Source organism: Podarcis raffonei, chromosome 10, assembly GCF_027172205.1.
Source record: "Podarcis raffonei isolate rPodRaf1 chromosome 10, rPodRaf1.pri, whole genome shotgun sequence".
Classification (NCBI taxonomy): domain Eukaryota; kingdom Metazoa; phylum Chordata; class Lepidosauria; order Squamata; family Lacertidae; genus Podarcis; species Podarcis raffonei.
Window position 1 is genome coordinate 54,617,328 of NC_070611.1, and position 16,576 is coordinate 54,633,903.

A 16,576-nucleotide genomic window follows, 5' to 3' on the forward strand; every position below is an offset into this window, starting at 1 on the left:
TCTTAAGCAGCAGCATGTCTGAACTATCTTATTAAGAGAAAACAGTCTCAAAATTGCCTTTGTATGAAGTCTGAGAACTATGCAAAATTAACCATCGTCATCTTTACATTTATGTCCTGTTGGTGCACATGGGGCTCCCAGGCAGTCACTGATCCAGGCCCAGTTCTACATTGCTTTAAGAAAAGTGGTGGCCTCACATGCCTTCAGACTATATACTGGACTATTCCATTAGAGAATGAGGAGCTTGAGTAATGCTTAGAGGCCATCTCGTCCTTCTTGGGCTTAGCCCTAGCAGTTAAAAATAAAGGCTTGGGCCTAAGTTCTAGCAAACCCTGGCTCAACATAAAGAAGGGAGGAGGCATGTATCCTTGCAGAGTGCTGCACAGCTTTTTTGTAAATAGGTGCCTGCCAGTTTAGGCAAAAAGAAATTTGCTTGGTCTTTGGTCAATTAGAATCTGAAGGAAAGTGAGGAAAGAAAAGCTCTTCTGATTCCCCCCCCCCCGCCCTTGTATTTTTCTTTGTGCTGCTTCAAAGAAACATCATGGGGTTTCTTTTTTAAAAAGTTCCCATCTTTTAGGCTTTTTCTAAACGCTATTTTGCAATCCCAGAAGAGGTCTTTTTTAAACATACACAGCAACAACAGTGTTTTCTTAAGCCTGAGGCCAGAATTCCCCACATCAAAGCCATTTTAAAATTTAAATATGGCAGGATAGTAACTTGCAAGGCTACATTTACTTCATCATTCCCTCAATACGCCCTTTTGGACTGATATGCTCTGATGAATTTCGACCAACTCTCACCCAGTATCTGGTGCAATCTTCTGCTGACTACAACCATCTCTAGAGGAGGAAAACTAGAGATGGAAATATGTGGTTGAGATAATATGCCCTCCTCAATTCCCCCATTCTCTGATGCCTAAACCGCACAGTAGCACGCGCTAACTGCAAACCTCATGGGGAGAGGTTCCTGGCCTGCAAATTCACCAATCTGAGAGGATCTCAAAATTAAGGCTTCAATTCTATGTATATTTACAAGAAAGTAAGCGCTCCTGAAATTTGTAGGACTCTCTTCCAAGTACAGTGGTACCTCAGGTTACAGATGCTTCAGGTTATAGACTCCGCTAACCCAGAAATAGTACCTTGGTTTAAGAACTTTGCTTCAGGACAGAACAGAAATCGTGTGGTGGTGGCACAGCCGTAGCGGGAGGCCCAATTAGCTAAAGTGGTACCTCAGGTTAAGAACGGACCTCTAGAACGAATTAAGTTCTTAACTTGAGGTACCACTGTAAAACACGCATAAGATCCAGCTGTAAGAAGTTTATTTAGGATGCACAGGTCCAATGTAAGAGAAATTTCTCCAGTCAGGTGGGGTTTCAGAAATCTACCTCTGGGAGAGGATTGCATACATATACTGGGCAAGTAAAGTAAAGTAAAGTGTGGAGCACATGCTGCAGATATCACCCATCCTGCACAGGACAGTTAACAAATACAAAGGATGGAGGAAGTTTCGGCTACTTGAGACAGCTTCTGTGGGACTGTCTTGAATTCCACACCCTCTGTTTACATTCATCCAAACCAGGTTGCATATGCACCAGAAAACGCACACTACAGTGGTACCTCTGGTTACGAACTTAATTTCTTCCAGAGGTCCGTTCTTAACCTGAAACCGTTCTTAACCTGAGGTACTACTTTAGCTAATGGGGCCTCCCCCCGCTGCCGCGTGATTTCTGTTCCCATATTGAGGTAAAGTTCTTAACCCAAGGTACTACTTCCGGGTTAGCGGAGTCTGTAACCTGAAGTGTTTGTAACCCGAGGTGTTTGTAACCCGAGGTACCACTGTACCTTAGAAAGCTAGAAAATCAAAATTGGGTCCTACAAAATAGATTCCTATAGCAAAACAGGACTCTTCTTCACAGACTTCCCTCAGAGATAGGTATCCATCTTGTGTTCCATTTGCTCTGTTCTTACCACCCGCCCCTTGCAAATTCATGATTCAGCTGCTACAACAACGGCCAGCTGGTCACCCCTCGGAGAAGGGAATCCTGGCTTGGGACCAGCAGCAAGAGTAGGGATATATGCAATATTAAAGAGGCAGCACAACAGGGGTTGTTGCATGTGCTTTTTCCCTTATGAACTATATTCCCCAAAGCTTTTTCTGTGCTGAAGTGTTAGGCCTATTACATAGTGCAATTAAACAGAAACCTCAGCTCACCCTGTGTAGCCAGCTGTAATTTCTTTGGGCACATGTCTTTTAATTAACGTAACGTTGGAGACCAACTTTCCTCATTGCCTTAATTTTTTGAAAAAAGTCTCTTTATGTTATGACAGTGTGCTGCCCAGAACCTTTTGAAGCACGTCCGCAATTAGATAGAAGTTCAGGAGATGTACAGAAGCTGTAGTGTGTGATAGTTGCCTAGTCAAATCTCAGAAGTCAGAGACAGATCTGAGCAAGATTCCCAGGGACTGGAAAACAAGGTTTCGATTCCCCAGAATCCGCCACTTCCCACAACCAGCAAAATATTTCCCGCATGAGTAGCTAAGAGCCATGCAGGCTCTTAGATGCATAAAGTGACTTCTGCAAACAAATCTTGCTCAACTTTATTAATCTCCCTATTAGGATACTTCTCATATTTAAAAGCAATATATTCTTGAAAGCAGGTTAGGTTACTAAGGCAATCCACAAAGCATCTTTGCCATAACCTATCTATTAAAAAATGAAACCAGAAAAAGAAAGCTAAGCATGTTGTTTAAAAGAAGAGACACTTGATATTAAATTAGAAATATTTTGTTAAAATCTACTATGTAGGAATGAACTACCGAAAATTAAAACCAACAGGTGTCAAACCAGTCAAAATGGGGTTTCAATCCTGTGATCACATAGCTGGGAGTAACTATCACTGAACTCAGCCTTAATTTTGAGCAGACATATATTAGATTGCACCATTAAGATTGCTAAGTAACACTGGTTTCACTAAGAGCAGAAGACTGCAGCCTTAGACATACACAATATTGCAGTTAAGCACATGCTTAAATCTCTCTCACTGAAAGCAATCAGAACTAAAAGTCCTTTGGCTTCACTAAGTTTTACCCTATAACTGAAATTAAACTCTAAGTGGCCCTAAACTCAATTTCCTTTCCCCCCAGCCATGCCCCTTCTATTTTGCTCCTTCATTTTTGTCTTGTCTCCGCTCTTAAAATACCACTGTTTTCCTTGTCTGAACCATTGGTAATTACAGTTTCAGCTTGTCACCTCACATCTTTTATGTAGTCTGCCCCCCCAAAAGGAAGCACGTCTTCACTCTTCTCTCATTCCTAGCCTTCATGGTCTCCTTGGCAACAATAAGCCTTAAATGTGCACTAGAAAATTTCTAGAAAGGGGGATGGATTAGCAATGTGCATTCTCTGTGTACCAAAAGCAGGTCCAGTGTCAAAGTCTAGGATCTTTTTTTTAAAAAAGCCTACAGTATTTTATTTTGTGCAAATGACTCTTCCCCACCACCCATGACCCTAGAACGATAACCCTGTTCAATTCACCTTACTACAGTGGTACCTCGGATGTCAAACGGAATTTGTTCCGGAAGTCTGTTTGACTTCCAAAGCGTTTGGAAACCAAGGCTCGGCTTCCGATTGGCTGCAGGAAGATCCTGCAGCCAATCGGAAGCCGCTGAAGCTGCATCGGGCGTTCGAGTTCCAAAGAACGTTCGCAAACCAGAATACTCGCTTCTGGGTTTGCGGCGTTCGGGAGCCAAAACGTTTGAAACGCAAGGCATTCGTCAACCAAGGTACAACTGTATACCCGTCTTACTTGCTCTGTTAAAAGTTCACCTGTGTCCAGGAACCTCTCTCCCTTCTTTCGACTCCCTCGCACCATACTGCACCCTATTGTCTAAAACAATTTCCTGTGCGCTATGCAAAAGCTCATCTCTCCACCAAACTTCAAGAATTCTCCAACACTGGTGAGCCCTTCCCTGTCCAATTCTTACTGCCCGTCTACGCACTCGCTTTCCATGTTCCTCCTCCATTTGACTTTCTTGGGCTCCTTGAGAAGAAGCATGGGCTGCAAAGCTGCTCTGTTTGCAGAAAGACCCCATGTGCTGGGAGGAGGAGGAGTTTGCTGGGCCAGCATTCTCCTCTCGTTTGCCACTCAGCGATGACAGCTTCAGCCACAAGGCCCCCAATTCCTCATTTCTGCTCCTGGCAGGCACAGCGCACATAAGTGGAACCTCAGACACTTCATGCGCTAAAGGGAGGAACAGATGGCTTCAGGTTCTTCTGTGCCATCGTGTACTGCTGTGCACACAACATGGCTGCAGCCCAACTACCCAGCCCATTGCGCATGGAGAGGGCGAACACATTCCAAGTCATTTCTACATTCGGTACAGCATGTGGCACAAACTTGGCATTAAAAACCACTGAACAGAAGTAATTCCCACCCCCCATAAAAGAGGTTGCGTCTCACAAGAACAACAGCAGCAAAATAATCCCAGTTGCGACTCTTCAATTGCATTTGTAGTCAAGCTCTGCATTCGAGATCCCTCAAATAAAACACTTTGCTTACTCCACTACTTAGTGTATCATGCTGTGGCAATGTGTAAGGCAGGGGTTGTCAACCTGGTCCCTACTGCCCAGTAGTGGGCATTTCAGGATTCTAGGTGGGCGGTAGGGGGTTCTACGGCACAAGCTGAATCCTCCTTCCATCGAGCCCTGGGTGGGCGGTAAGGAAATTTTACCATCAAGAAAGAAACATTAGTGGGCGGTAGGTATAAAAAGGTTGACTACCCTTTTATAATAGGGATTATACTATACCTTTCTTTCTTTTTCCCTTGTTTTAAATAACACGCTTTCCTTTGACAAGGGGACAGAAAGTAAATTTCTGACAGATGTGCTTACCACTGTCCTCTGTTTGTTGGGTAGGAAGACTCTAACAGTAGGCTTCTGTGGAGATTTAGGGTTATTCCGTGACAAATCTGTAGGGTTCTGATAAACTGAGAGGGAAGAAGGTGCTACAGAGAGACTAGAAGATGACGATGATGTGACGGTATCTGTTGAAGCTGAACTGGAGACAGAGAAATCAGTTCCATTGCCCATGGATTCCAGTAACTGCTGCTCCCTCTGTTGCAGTGCATCTAACTTGCTGGTGTACTCTTCATAGGCCTTTAAAAGGAAAAAGTTAATTTAAAACAGTGATAACCTGGATGTACACTTTTGAGATATTTATAGCCTCTTAAGCACTGTGAATACGATCACTGGGACAGTACCCAACCCAACCTTCCAAAGAACACATTCAGGGATGATTTATGACCAGCGCTTTTTTTCAGGGGTGCTCAAGGGTATGCAGTACCGGCACCTCATTTTTGTTGCTGTTAAAAAGTGTGGCACTTACTGTAACAACTTCATGGTGAGTGCCAGCACTTATTTTTCTAGGGGAAAAAAGCACAGTTTCTAACGAAGGAAATGACGGAACCAATATTATTCATTCAACAACCGTTCTAGTACTAAGCCTCTGCCCCCACACTGTCTATACATGTGTCACGATAACCTTCAAGGGAAATTCCATGAAGGATCATGAATAAACAGCTCTACTACTTCTTTGCAGCAGAACTACATGCTTACAAGGCATCGTAATATAACTCAAGGCTGGAGAGAGGTTTGCAATGAGGAATTAATGGGAGGTTGGGGGAAGAGTTCAGAAATTTAGAGACTGAGAGAAGTGACAGGAATATGAATATCTAAAAGAGAGTTATGTCCAAATAAATTTACGGCAGAATTTGACTTTGTACATATATTTTAAATGTGGTATTTTAATTCTAATACAGGATTCTCTCCCTATTCTTCTTTTCATGAAAATGTTGTCATCCTGCACCCAAGTATGTATGCATGCTCAGGTTTCTCTGAAATAACAAGCGTGCTGGAATGCATAAGTGAGCACAGAACTGATGCAGTAATTAAGAAAGACAATTACATCAGAAGCAGAATAGCAAGCTATTATGGCCATTTTGTCAATATTCCTTTCACTTTTTCCATATGTTCTTCTTTTTGGCTTGAGATGTATTTTGCAAAATGTTTGTGCAATGTTTTAACCCAGTTTCAAGACCAAGTTTAGATACTTTCCACAACACTTCAAATCTAAAATCAGAGGGGCCATTTCTATGGGTTGGTATGTTTACCAGCAACCAGCCAGAGTCTGTCTGTACAGCTCACTCTAGCTCATCCCTTTGGAGTGAAGGGCCTTAAACCTGGACTATTACATCAATGGCCAGAGACCAGAAGAAACTGTCAGAAACACTAAAGGGATATTCAGAATTGTAGGTGCAGTATCTTCTGGTTCCTGGCTGTTGACCACTATCACAAACCCAGTGGCTTATACAAAATACAGGGAGACAGGCCTAGGGAGTTACTGTAATCTTATACTGATTTTGTTGAAGAAGAAATTGCTTTATGCTAAAGCAGGACATCAGACAACTCGAGAAAATAAAAACTGTATCTCAGATGTAATTGTGAAAAAAGACTTGTGCATGCCTAAAATGGCTAACCTAAGAGTTGTTTCTAGTTTTCTAATGGTGGAAAGAAAAGATAAGTTTTTGAGTATTGCTTGTGCAGACAGGACAACACATAGAGTTGTACTGAATGTAACAAAGTTCTATGCTCACAAAACAGAGGGTAGGATCCAATTAAGTACTTCTCTTAGCACAAGAACTTCCACTTGCATAATGCAACTTTCCCTGCCTCTCCTCTCCACACCGCCTCTGGGTGGCTGCAGGTAAAACCCAGAACAGATGATTGGGGGGCGGGGCGGAAATGAAGTTCCATTTTGCAGCCAAAATTCCTTGCACTAGTGGGACTACTTCCTTGGGTAACAGTCAGAACCACCCCTCCCCAAGTCCACTTTAGAGGGTTGAGCAAACCCCCAGAGCATATCTGACTCTTTGGGTAGCCTGTCTGACAGTCCAGGAAAGTTCTCACTGGAGCATATTATTGAATAACAATCCCACCCCCAGCCCCTTGCAAACAAACATTACAACGGTTCAAGTCTGACACTCCTCACAACCATTGTTTGAAAGACCATAAATAAGCCACCCACTCACATGCGCCATGCTTCCCTCTCACAGCTTCTTTCTCCTTAAGCTGTTCAACACTAACCAGAGTTTGCAGAAATGTTCAACTCAACAAACTTGTCCTCAAAACCAGAAACCATGGCCTGCTGATTCAAATGTCAGAACAAACTATGGCTGATGCTAAAGAGGACATGCAGAAGAGGAAAACCTCATGTGAAAGGGGAGGGCGGAACATGCGGGACATTTCCAATCCTTTTAGCCACTGATTTAGTGGAGACTCTCTCTCTCTCTCTCTCTCTCTCTCTCTGTGTGTGTGTGTGTGTGTGTGTGAGAGAGAGAGAGAGAGAGAGAGAGAGAGAGAGAGAGAGATTCCATTTCTTCTTTGCTGGAAACATGCTCCCACTGGAATTTTTTCTTTCTTTAAAGACTGAAGAAAATCAAACACTATTTGAGATTATGTTATCAATCCTAACCCTGCACAACCATCCAGAAAGTGCTGCAGAGTTGTCCGCTTCTGAGACATAATATAAAATAGCCTTTTGAATGTTTAAATAGATTATGTGTACTACTTCACCCTTGTCAGCTTTCATTGTCACTTGCTTAAAGGAGATAATCAGATTTGTTAAGCATGACCTCTCCTTTACAGAGCTAGGCAAAGTCCTTTTAAGCAGGCAGTACCTGTACAACGGTGCTCTTCAGCTACAATGCGGACTGTGTGACAATGGATTTAAATCCCACTGCCCAAAATGTTCTTATAACAAGGTGTGTTGATTTTTCACAGAGCAGGTGATGATATTCGTGTGTGTGTATAAATGTTAAGCAAAACTACATTAAGAAATACTTTAAACAACTAAAAACATTTCCTAGTCTCTTAACCAATAGATACATTATTTCATAACCAGATATGGAACACCTGCGACTCAGCACTTACCTCCAGGTATATAGAAGGTGGATTATGCTCTCCTCCAAACTTGTCCAGCAGGGCTTCTATGTGTTCTTGTGTTAATTTAATCATTTGTTTTATATTCCACACCTAAAAATAAACAGGCATATGTTTCAAAAAAGGCCTGAACAAGCACGCTGGAAAGTTTTAAGCCCATAGTTGATACACCTCAGAGAAATATTGAAGGTCAGTTCACCTTTGATACAGTTAGCACTCCTCTCTGCTGGCAAAGGTGCAGGTCTACCTCTCCCTACTGGTACAACATGACACATGCAACACTCAATTCACATCATCGACCCTGCCTTCCGCTGGCTCGCAGAAATGAATCCAACAAAGAACTACAGGCTGTGGAGTGCGGGTCTGTGCACACCCACCACAGAGCGCACAAAATGAATGTGTGACAGGTGGCCCATGTGCAAACCTGTCAAAATAACACACAAGCCTGTGAACACATCCCAGAGATTCCCAGTAAGATATCATTAAAAGTTTACACTACTCGGTACTAAGCATGAAACTATTTATAGAAGATACACAAGGGTAACAGTAACAGTTAGCCAAAAGTCAACACCTAAGAATTTAAATACTTCCTCCTGTAAAAAAAAAAAAGCTACAGTACATTTATCACCTCCAGACTTAGCCATCTGTCTGTGGAAAACAGTGCTAGTCAGCTTCACCCAGGAACCAACATGACTGCTTGAAAAGATTTTCCCCTCTTCAACCGTAACCAAAACCTAAGCGTTATTACACTGCGAAATTCTACATCAAGTTTATATTGCAGAACTAAATTATGAAGGCTTGGGTTCTTGAGACAGAGCATTGGGGAGACCCCTAAGTATTCTTCCCTCACAAATAATGCAGTATGAATTCAATTCTATAAAGCTGCTTTCTCCATGCAAGTTACAAGGATCTAGATATTTATACTGCAAACCCCATGAATTCATTGTTGAACTTCATAGTGAAATGTTGGCAAGACCTAAGGAAGGCTGTTATGTAACATTGTGAACGAGTCCATTTTTAAGGCAAGGCTCAATGGGCACAAATCATACTTAGAGAAGCAAGAATGCTATGAAACCAGTGGGTGATCATTTAAATCTTCAGGAACATGTTAGAGTTGCAGACCTAAGAGTTACCATTCTTAGGATGCATGGAATGTCAAACAGTGGAACAGGAGTTTATAAAGAAATTTGACGGTACAGTATTAACAAATGGCTTAAAAAAGAATATGATTTATTTTTCCACTATAAAAATTCCACATAACTTAACACTATTACCTGTCACTCTAAGAACTTTATAATGTTTACTCTTAGGTCAGCTTTTAACTAACTTTTCCATGCTACTTTCAGTTCCAACTCATTATCTGTCACCATCAAAGGTTTAAGCCATTTTATAATAAAAAGCTTCTGAAAAGTTAATCTCAGATGCACCCTTCTATGTATTATAACATGTGAGAAGATTACACCTACAGGCCTACACGTGAAGTGCTGACCTCAAGTGTTACCTTTGGTGAGGGAACATCTGTTCCTGCTTCATAAAAATACAACTACTAACGAGGTAAGTGTGTGAAAAGGTATCAATACTAATATAGAACAAAGCTTTGATTTATAAAGCTACTTCCTGTGTTTCTAAAATCAGGTGGTTACAAATGGGAGCCAAAGCAGGACCACTGAAAAACAAGAGGAAGGCATCAGCACACCCTGGTTTGGAAGGTGTGCTGAGCACCCTGGGGTTTGAAGAAGTAGAAAAACTCTTAAAACAAAAACCAAGAGGGTGAGCTCAGCGAGGACTGAGCATGCTCAGCAGCCATGAAATGGCAAGTATCAGCTGCAAAATGAAGTGGAAAACTAAGAGAGGGAAGGTAGATATCGGAGGATATGACTAGCAGAGGACACAACATATACAGCAGCACTTCTGTTAAAAGACAATGATATGTTTAAAAGTTTTGTGGCAAATCCAACTTCTACCATTTCAAAACCTTGTGACTTTTAACTCCCCATTCTAAAAAACAGAAACAAGAAAACTGGTCTTACAATGGTTGATGAAGATGCTCAAACTCACTATCGACAAAGAGAGAGGACAGCCAGTAAGACTGAACCTCTGCACATTCTTATTCTTTACACCTTTACACCTGGCATGAAGAGGGTTTTCTGGACTGCCCACAGCAATCATGACAGGACACCAATGCCTTAGCTCTCTACGACTTTGTGGGTAGAATATGCAAGTGCTGACATAACACATGCACACCACACAACAGAATGCAGAACACCACTATGCTTATAAACTCAGAAGTAAGTCCCATTGAAACTCATGTATTTTGCATCCGCTGAAGTTTTCACATTCCAAAAGCAGTCCCTTGTAGAGTGTGTTACAGTAACTCAACATGACATAAATGTCTGAGAATCTCACAAGCCTGCTGCCTTTTTTGGGAAGGGGCAAAGTTGGCACATCAGCATACACCCCAGGGCATACATCCATGCCCCTAGGTATCCAGGAGCACCAGATTTTCCAAGTGAGCACAACTCCTTCTCAATATAAGCTAGAACCTTTCCACTGGATCAGCACTTTTGCAGCACTAGAACACTTCTGTCATGTCTGGATTAGGTCCCAATTCCATTACAAATCTGTTTCACAGACAACTACAAAAAATTATTTTCTGTGGACCAACTATGCTTCCTTCAAACAAAGGGGTCAGAAATTCTGAATGCAAGTATTTTAATTACAGCAACTAGAAAAACACAATATAAACATCTACAATAAAAACATAATCACCACTTACAGCATTTTCTTATAGAATTATAAGAAAGTATTCACTTTTAAGAGATCAATTAAAATCAGTGGCCACCATTCTTAGGAAGCATTCACGGTGCAGATTCACAAGTGAATACTATCAGTTGCGTACCTCTAATCCTCCCTTCCAAAATTGGGTCAATTTAAAAGTGACCAAAAGTGTTAGTATTCATATATGTTCTGTTCTCTGTATTAAAATGTAGAGCCAGTGAGTGATACAGCTCATATATTTTTTTATTACGGGGAACTAGGTTATATTTCTAACTGACAAGATTGATTTTAAACCTGAACAAAATTGAATTGTTCAGAGTCCGCAAACTGTGACTTTTTTTATTAAGCACTGTCCAACTCTTTCACTAGTAAAGAAAACTTTCCCTGTCTGCTATCACTGCATAAACATGTGCATCATAACAGTACATCTTTTTTATTAGTATTATTATTTACTAAACCTCTGCAATTAATTGGGAAAATATGCAGGGACTTTCCCAGCCCCCCTCAGCCACGTTGATTATAGTAACCTTGCATTTCTTTCCAAAAAATCCTACATTACCTTTTCAAGCTGAGTTGGCAAACTATGTCATTTTCAATTTACAACTTTGCTAGAGTGCCCAAACATTCTTCAGGCTGCTTGCAGGCAGTTTATCAATCTTCAATACTTGCCTGTTTGCACCCATTGATCCATTTCCAGTTGCACTCTCTTTTAGGCATCGAAAGTAACCACAACACCCAGGCTGCCTGAACAATTTATAACCCACTAAATTGAATGAAGTCTACCAGCTCTGTATAGCAGCTTAGTGGGGGCAGAGGCCTTAATAAGCAAAGCCTGGCTTTGCTGACAATTTGGGGGTACAGAAAAAGGGAATATGGCAACCACTCAACAGGCCGGATTACGTGACTGAAGACTGCAGTCTGGTGGATCATTAGCCATGTGAGTCTGTCACAGATTTTTTTTAAAACCTTTATAGACCACAACCAAAGTGCCAGATTAAAACTACATTTCATGCTATCCAGCGAAGACACCCTATTGATTAAGCACGCCAAATTCCAGACACGTAACATAAGCCTAAGCTTTCATCGAGAGAACAAAATCGGCTGGAATCATATGCATGATCAAAATCAACAACTGCATCTTTACCCGCTGTCCAAACAATCCATCTCCAGCATCAAAACAAAAGCTTAGCTGAACTTTCTTGAAAGGCAAAGTAAGGAGACAGAAAATTCACAGCATTTACATTTAATTATCCCTAACTCAGAGTTTCAAAAGAACTGCAACTAGACTGCAGTAAGCATATTTTCATGATGATCTGCTGAACAGCAAAGTGTGCAAGACTAAGGAAGATAGCCACCAAAGGTAGGTGCATTGATTGCTATCAATCTACCACTGTATAGTCTCACCTTTTTCTTTCTAAATATATTTATTTGCTGACATAATATCCTGGATTACAATAGTAATTATTGTTACTTAATGTTTACTTATAATCTTATAAAAACCTCCAAAGAAGGGGAGTCCACACCATCCCAAGGCAGTCTGTTCCACTGTCAAACAGCTCTTACTGTCAGAAGGTTCTTCCCGACTAAGTGGAACAGTCTCCCTCAAGAGGTTGTGAGCTTTGCTTCATTGTTTTTAAGCAGAGGTTAGATGGCCATCTGTCTTGGATGGTTTAGTTGAGATTCCTGCATTGCATGAGTTGGACTAAGGTAAAAAAAAAGAAAATAGTAAAGGACCCCTGGACATTTAAGTGCAGTCAAAAGCGACTATGGGGTGCGGAGCTCATCTCACTTCAGGCTGAAGAAGCCAGCATTTGTCCACAGACAGCTTTCCGGGTCATGTGGCCAGCATGACTGAACCGCTTCTGGCGCAACGGAACACTGTGACTGAAGCCAGAATGCATGGAAACGCCATTTAGCTTCCCACCGCAGCAGTACCTATTTATCTACTTGCGCTGGTATGCTTTTGAACTGCTAGGTTGGCAGAAGCTGGGAAAGAACGACAGGAGTTCATCCCGTTGACTGGATTCGAACTGCTGACCTTCCAATCAGCAAGCCCAAGAGGCTCAGTGGTTTAGACCACAGACTAGATGACCATTGGGGGTCCCTTCCAACTCTACAATTCTATGATTCTTTGAATCTGATGTATTCTTGTAAATTGTGCAATTATTGTTCAGTTGTTTGTTTCTATTTATAGAATGTAACATAGAAGGACCTCACTCATCAAGAGATATCTTGAAGTGAACAACCAGAGTCAAGGATATGTAAACAGAAATTGAATTGCCATCCCTGCCAAAGATGCTCATAGTTTACCCTTCAGACAAAAAATGTGCTCTGTCCACTGTGGCTCCCCTTGCCTGTCTCATGACAAAACACAAAAGGGAAATTATAAAGTGTGAAGAGTGTGAAGACTCGATTATTATCTCAAAAGACAAAAATTGAGTCATCTGGTAAAAATTATTAGTGGCAGGATCAGGTCAATGAGGAGTATAAATTCACACAACATAATTAAAGAATTCATACAAGATGCGGTATTGACAACTAGTTTAGACAACTTTAAAAAGGATTAGATAAATTGGAAGATGCCAGGTGAAATTGGAAGATGCCAGGTGAAATTACATCAGAATGTATATCACCAATAATGGGGGTGGGGGTGGAACAATAATATTCAGAGGTAGAATACCTCAGATTGCTTCCAACATCTGGCAAACAAGGTCCTGTTTAAGAGATTATCAAGGCACTGGTCATTGTCAGAGACAGAACAGCACTGGGCTATAAGGCCCTTTGATTGACCTAGCCATATATATTCATATGCAAAGGCCCTATTTCTTAAACAGCAACAGAGCACCTATTCATCAGTATGCAAATTGCTATGGCCAAGTATTTACTTGCATTCATGCATACAGTATATTAATGCATGGATTAGAGCGCTTACTTCAGAGGAGCTGTTTTCCGTGTGCAATATAAGGCATTTCCTTATACTAAGTCAGACCACTGGTACATGTAGTGTACTACTCTTAACAATGAATGACAGACGCTCATCAGTGTTCCAGAAATAAGTCTTTCTCTGCCCTACCTGGAGATGCCAGCGATTGAAGCTGGGATTGTTTGAAAGCAAAGCATGTGCTTTACCACTGGGCTACAACCCTTCCTTCTGAAAGCTTCAGATTTCTTTCCAAAGCCTAGTAAGCTAATAGTAATGCTTAGCATTTAGATAGTATTTTAGAGTGTTAAAGGGATTTCACATACATTATCTTGTTGGAATCCTTACAACAATGATGCTGTAAGTTAGGTCAGTATTACTATTACCATTACCATGTTACAGTTTGGAGATTTGCATGTGAAGGGAGGCCATGATATAAGGTAGCTATGGCAGGGGAGAGATACAAAGTTGGTCATCCTGATTCACAGCTCAGCCTCTTACAGCATAATCCTAACCATAGATATTCAGAGCTAAGTCCTATTGAATTCAATGGGGCTTACTCTCAGGTTAGCAAGGGCAGGAGTACAATATTGGTCACTACACTACACCAGCTCTTTCTATTTACTACATTTGCAAGCAGATCTAGTGGGTTTCCCCAGTGAAGAGAAATTTGTATCTTCTTTAGAAATTCATTGCAGTTACAGAAAGAAAAAGAGAATAAAACATGGTGTGTGTTGCCCATCTGTACTATCTACAATTTACTGATATGGTGGCCAACAGGAGACACCTATGGCTGCAATCGTAAACCACCTTACCAGAGGTTGGCCCACTGAACACTGCAAGTCCGACAGGAGATGTCTTCTCTAAATGCCAGGTGTACAACAAATAATTATGTAAAGTATGTAAGAGAAAGCTTCAAATTGCTGCAATACCTATCAAACTGCGCCAAGTTTAAGAATATATCATCTTGCCCTACAGAACCACTCCATCAGCCTGGTGTTTGTTTGTTTGTTGTGTTGGGAGGACATGAGCTTGAAACTCCAATAACTGTGGAGAAATCACACATACAGACTTGAACTTAATCCTTATGTCTTGCCAACCATAGCTGACAATGCAACACAGAACCTACACTCGTCCTCTACACTACTACACTACACTACCTAGCAAACTGAATAAGCCATGTATGCATGTGTCTTCGAATCATGTGTACTCCTAATACATCCCTCCCCCCCCAAAAAAAAATTCCTGCCAGCTATTTTAGGAGTAATTACTTATAGAAGACATGAACCATGTCTTTCTTACTTACACTTGGGTTTTTTTTTTTAATAAAGAAGCATCACTGATTTGTGCATTTTTCTATACTGGAGTCTGAGTACTGAAAATTATCTGTCACCGCCACTACCTCCCCCAAAAAGGATGCAAATGCCAAGAGCCTAGCAAAGCCCACAGCCCTACCCCATCCGTGCCAAGGTGCTGTTCACAGAGCACATGTGACCGTGTTTGTTTTTAATAATATTGATGCAATCTGCTGGGAGCTTTTAATACTGCTTGGCTTAAAGGGTGGCAACCCAACCCTCATAACTCAGCTCTACAAAATTGGCCCTCTCCAAGCACAGGCGCCCAACTCCCCCCCCCCTTCTCTCCGATACAGACAGCGAGATAAAAACAAACAAAAGGTGCCCCGTTTTCTCCCCGCACTCGCGGAATCAACTCCCTTGGCCTTCCGCGGCCACGCAACTGGGGCCCGAGGGAGTCGCTATTGCACTTGTGGGGAGAAGGGGGGTGGGGAGCTGACGAAGTGTTGCTCCAGTTCCATTAACCCTTGGCAGGCAACTGCTGTTGACGACCGTGCAGATCGGGAGAAGCAGAGGCGAGGAGGGAGAGAAAGAAGCGGAGGAGAAATCCCAGGCACTGCCTCCCCTGTGCAAACCGAGGGAGCGACCAGACAAGGCCTCAGATGGAATTTGGGACGGGATGGAGGCCCGAGGGGGACGGGGAGAGCTGCCCTGCTAGGAGTCCCGCCGTCGACCTCAACACCCCCCTTCCCTCCTGGGGCTGCCAACCTCACCGCCGGCGCTGCAGCTGGAGAGGCGAAGGGGGCCGGGTTCTCCTCCGCGACGGGGAGAAACTTCACCTGCTGCCAGAGGAGGAGGAGGCCGGGGCGGCTTTTGCTGGCCACCCTCGAACCTCAACCCGCCGCCCGGCCTCGCGGTTTCCCTTTGGCCCCGTCGCCTTGGCACGGGGGGAGGCGGCCCGGGGGCCCTGATCCACCTGTCTCCCGGCCACCCGACCTGCCTCCCGCTGCCGGGCCTAAGTCTCCAGCAGGAGCCCCTCGCCGGACCCCCCGCAGGGAAGCGGGAGGAGGGCGAGGAGGGAAAGGGGGCGCCGTAGGATGCCAGGCCGGCCTCATACCCCCCTCCCCACACGGCCGGGCCTCACCTCCTCCGGGATGGCGGGGTCTCCTCCTGCGCTGCCGCTGCCCCCCGCGTAGCAGGCCCCGGGCGGCGGCGGCTCGGGCTCCATGTCCCCGTTGAAGAGCGAGGCCCCCTCGGCGCTGCTGCTGCTGCTCAGCGCCGCCATCTTGGATCGAAGCGCTGAGGAGGGGGGCAGGAGGGGGGAGGAGGACAAGGAGGGGGGAGGAGGGGAGGGGGAGCCGTGTCGCCCCTGACGACCCGGCCGCCCCCAACCGCGACCCGTAGCGGAAGAAGGGGGGTGGGACTAGAGGGGGGAGAAAAAGGAGCGGGGGGGTGGGTGGGGCAGTGGGCAGCAAGAGCAGCAAAATTCCCCGAGAGAGTCTTCCAGGCGGCCAGCGGCGGCCGTACGTCACACCTCGGGCGTGACGTCACCCAGAATCGCCGCGTCGCCACTGCGCATGCCCGGGAGT

General features: G+C 43.5%; 1 protein-coding gene across 3 annotated transcripts in view; it reads right to left on the reverse strand.

Annotated features, from left to right (window-relative positions):
- Positions 1–16,313, reverse strand: part of BRAF (B-Raf proto-oncogene, serine/threonine kinase) — a 53,334-nt gene extending 37,021 nt beyond the window's left edge. Inside the window, exons 1-3 of one of the 3 annotated variants that reach the window (XM_053407168.1) lie at positions 16,132–16,313; positions 7,986–8,087; positions 4,890–5,153 (exon numbers count right to left, since the gene is read on the reverse strand). In XM_053407168.1, coding sequence (XP_053263143.1) covers positions 4,890–5,153; positions 7,986–8,087; positions 16,132–16,272 — 507 coding nt within the window. In that variant the 5' untranslated portion in view covers positions 16,273–16,313. The remainder of the gene's footprint in view (positions 1–4,889; positions 5,154–7,985; positions 8,088–16,131) is intronic. The other 2 variants (XM_053407166.1, XM_053407167.1) reach the window with 2 other exon arrangements.
- Between the last annotated feature and the right edge of the window lie 263 nt (positions 16,314–16,576).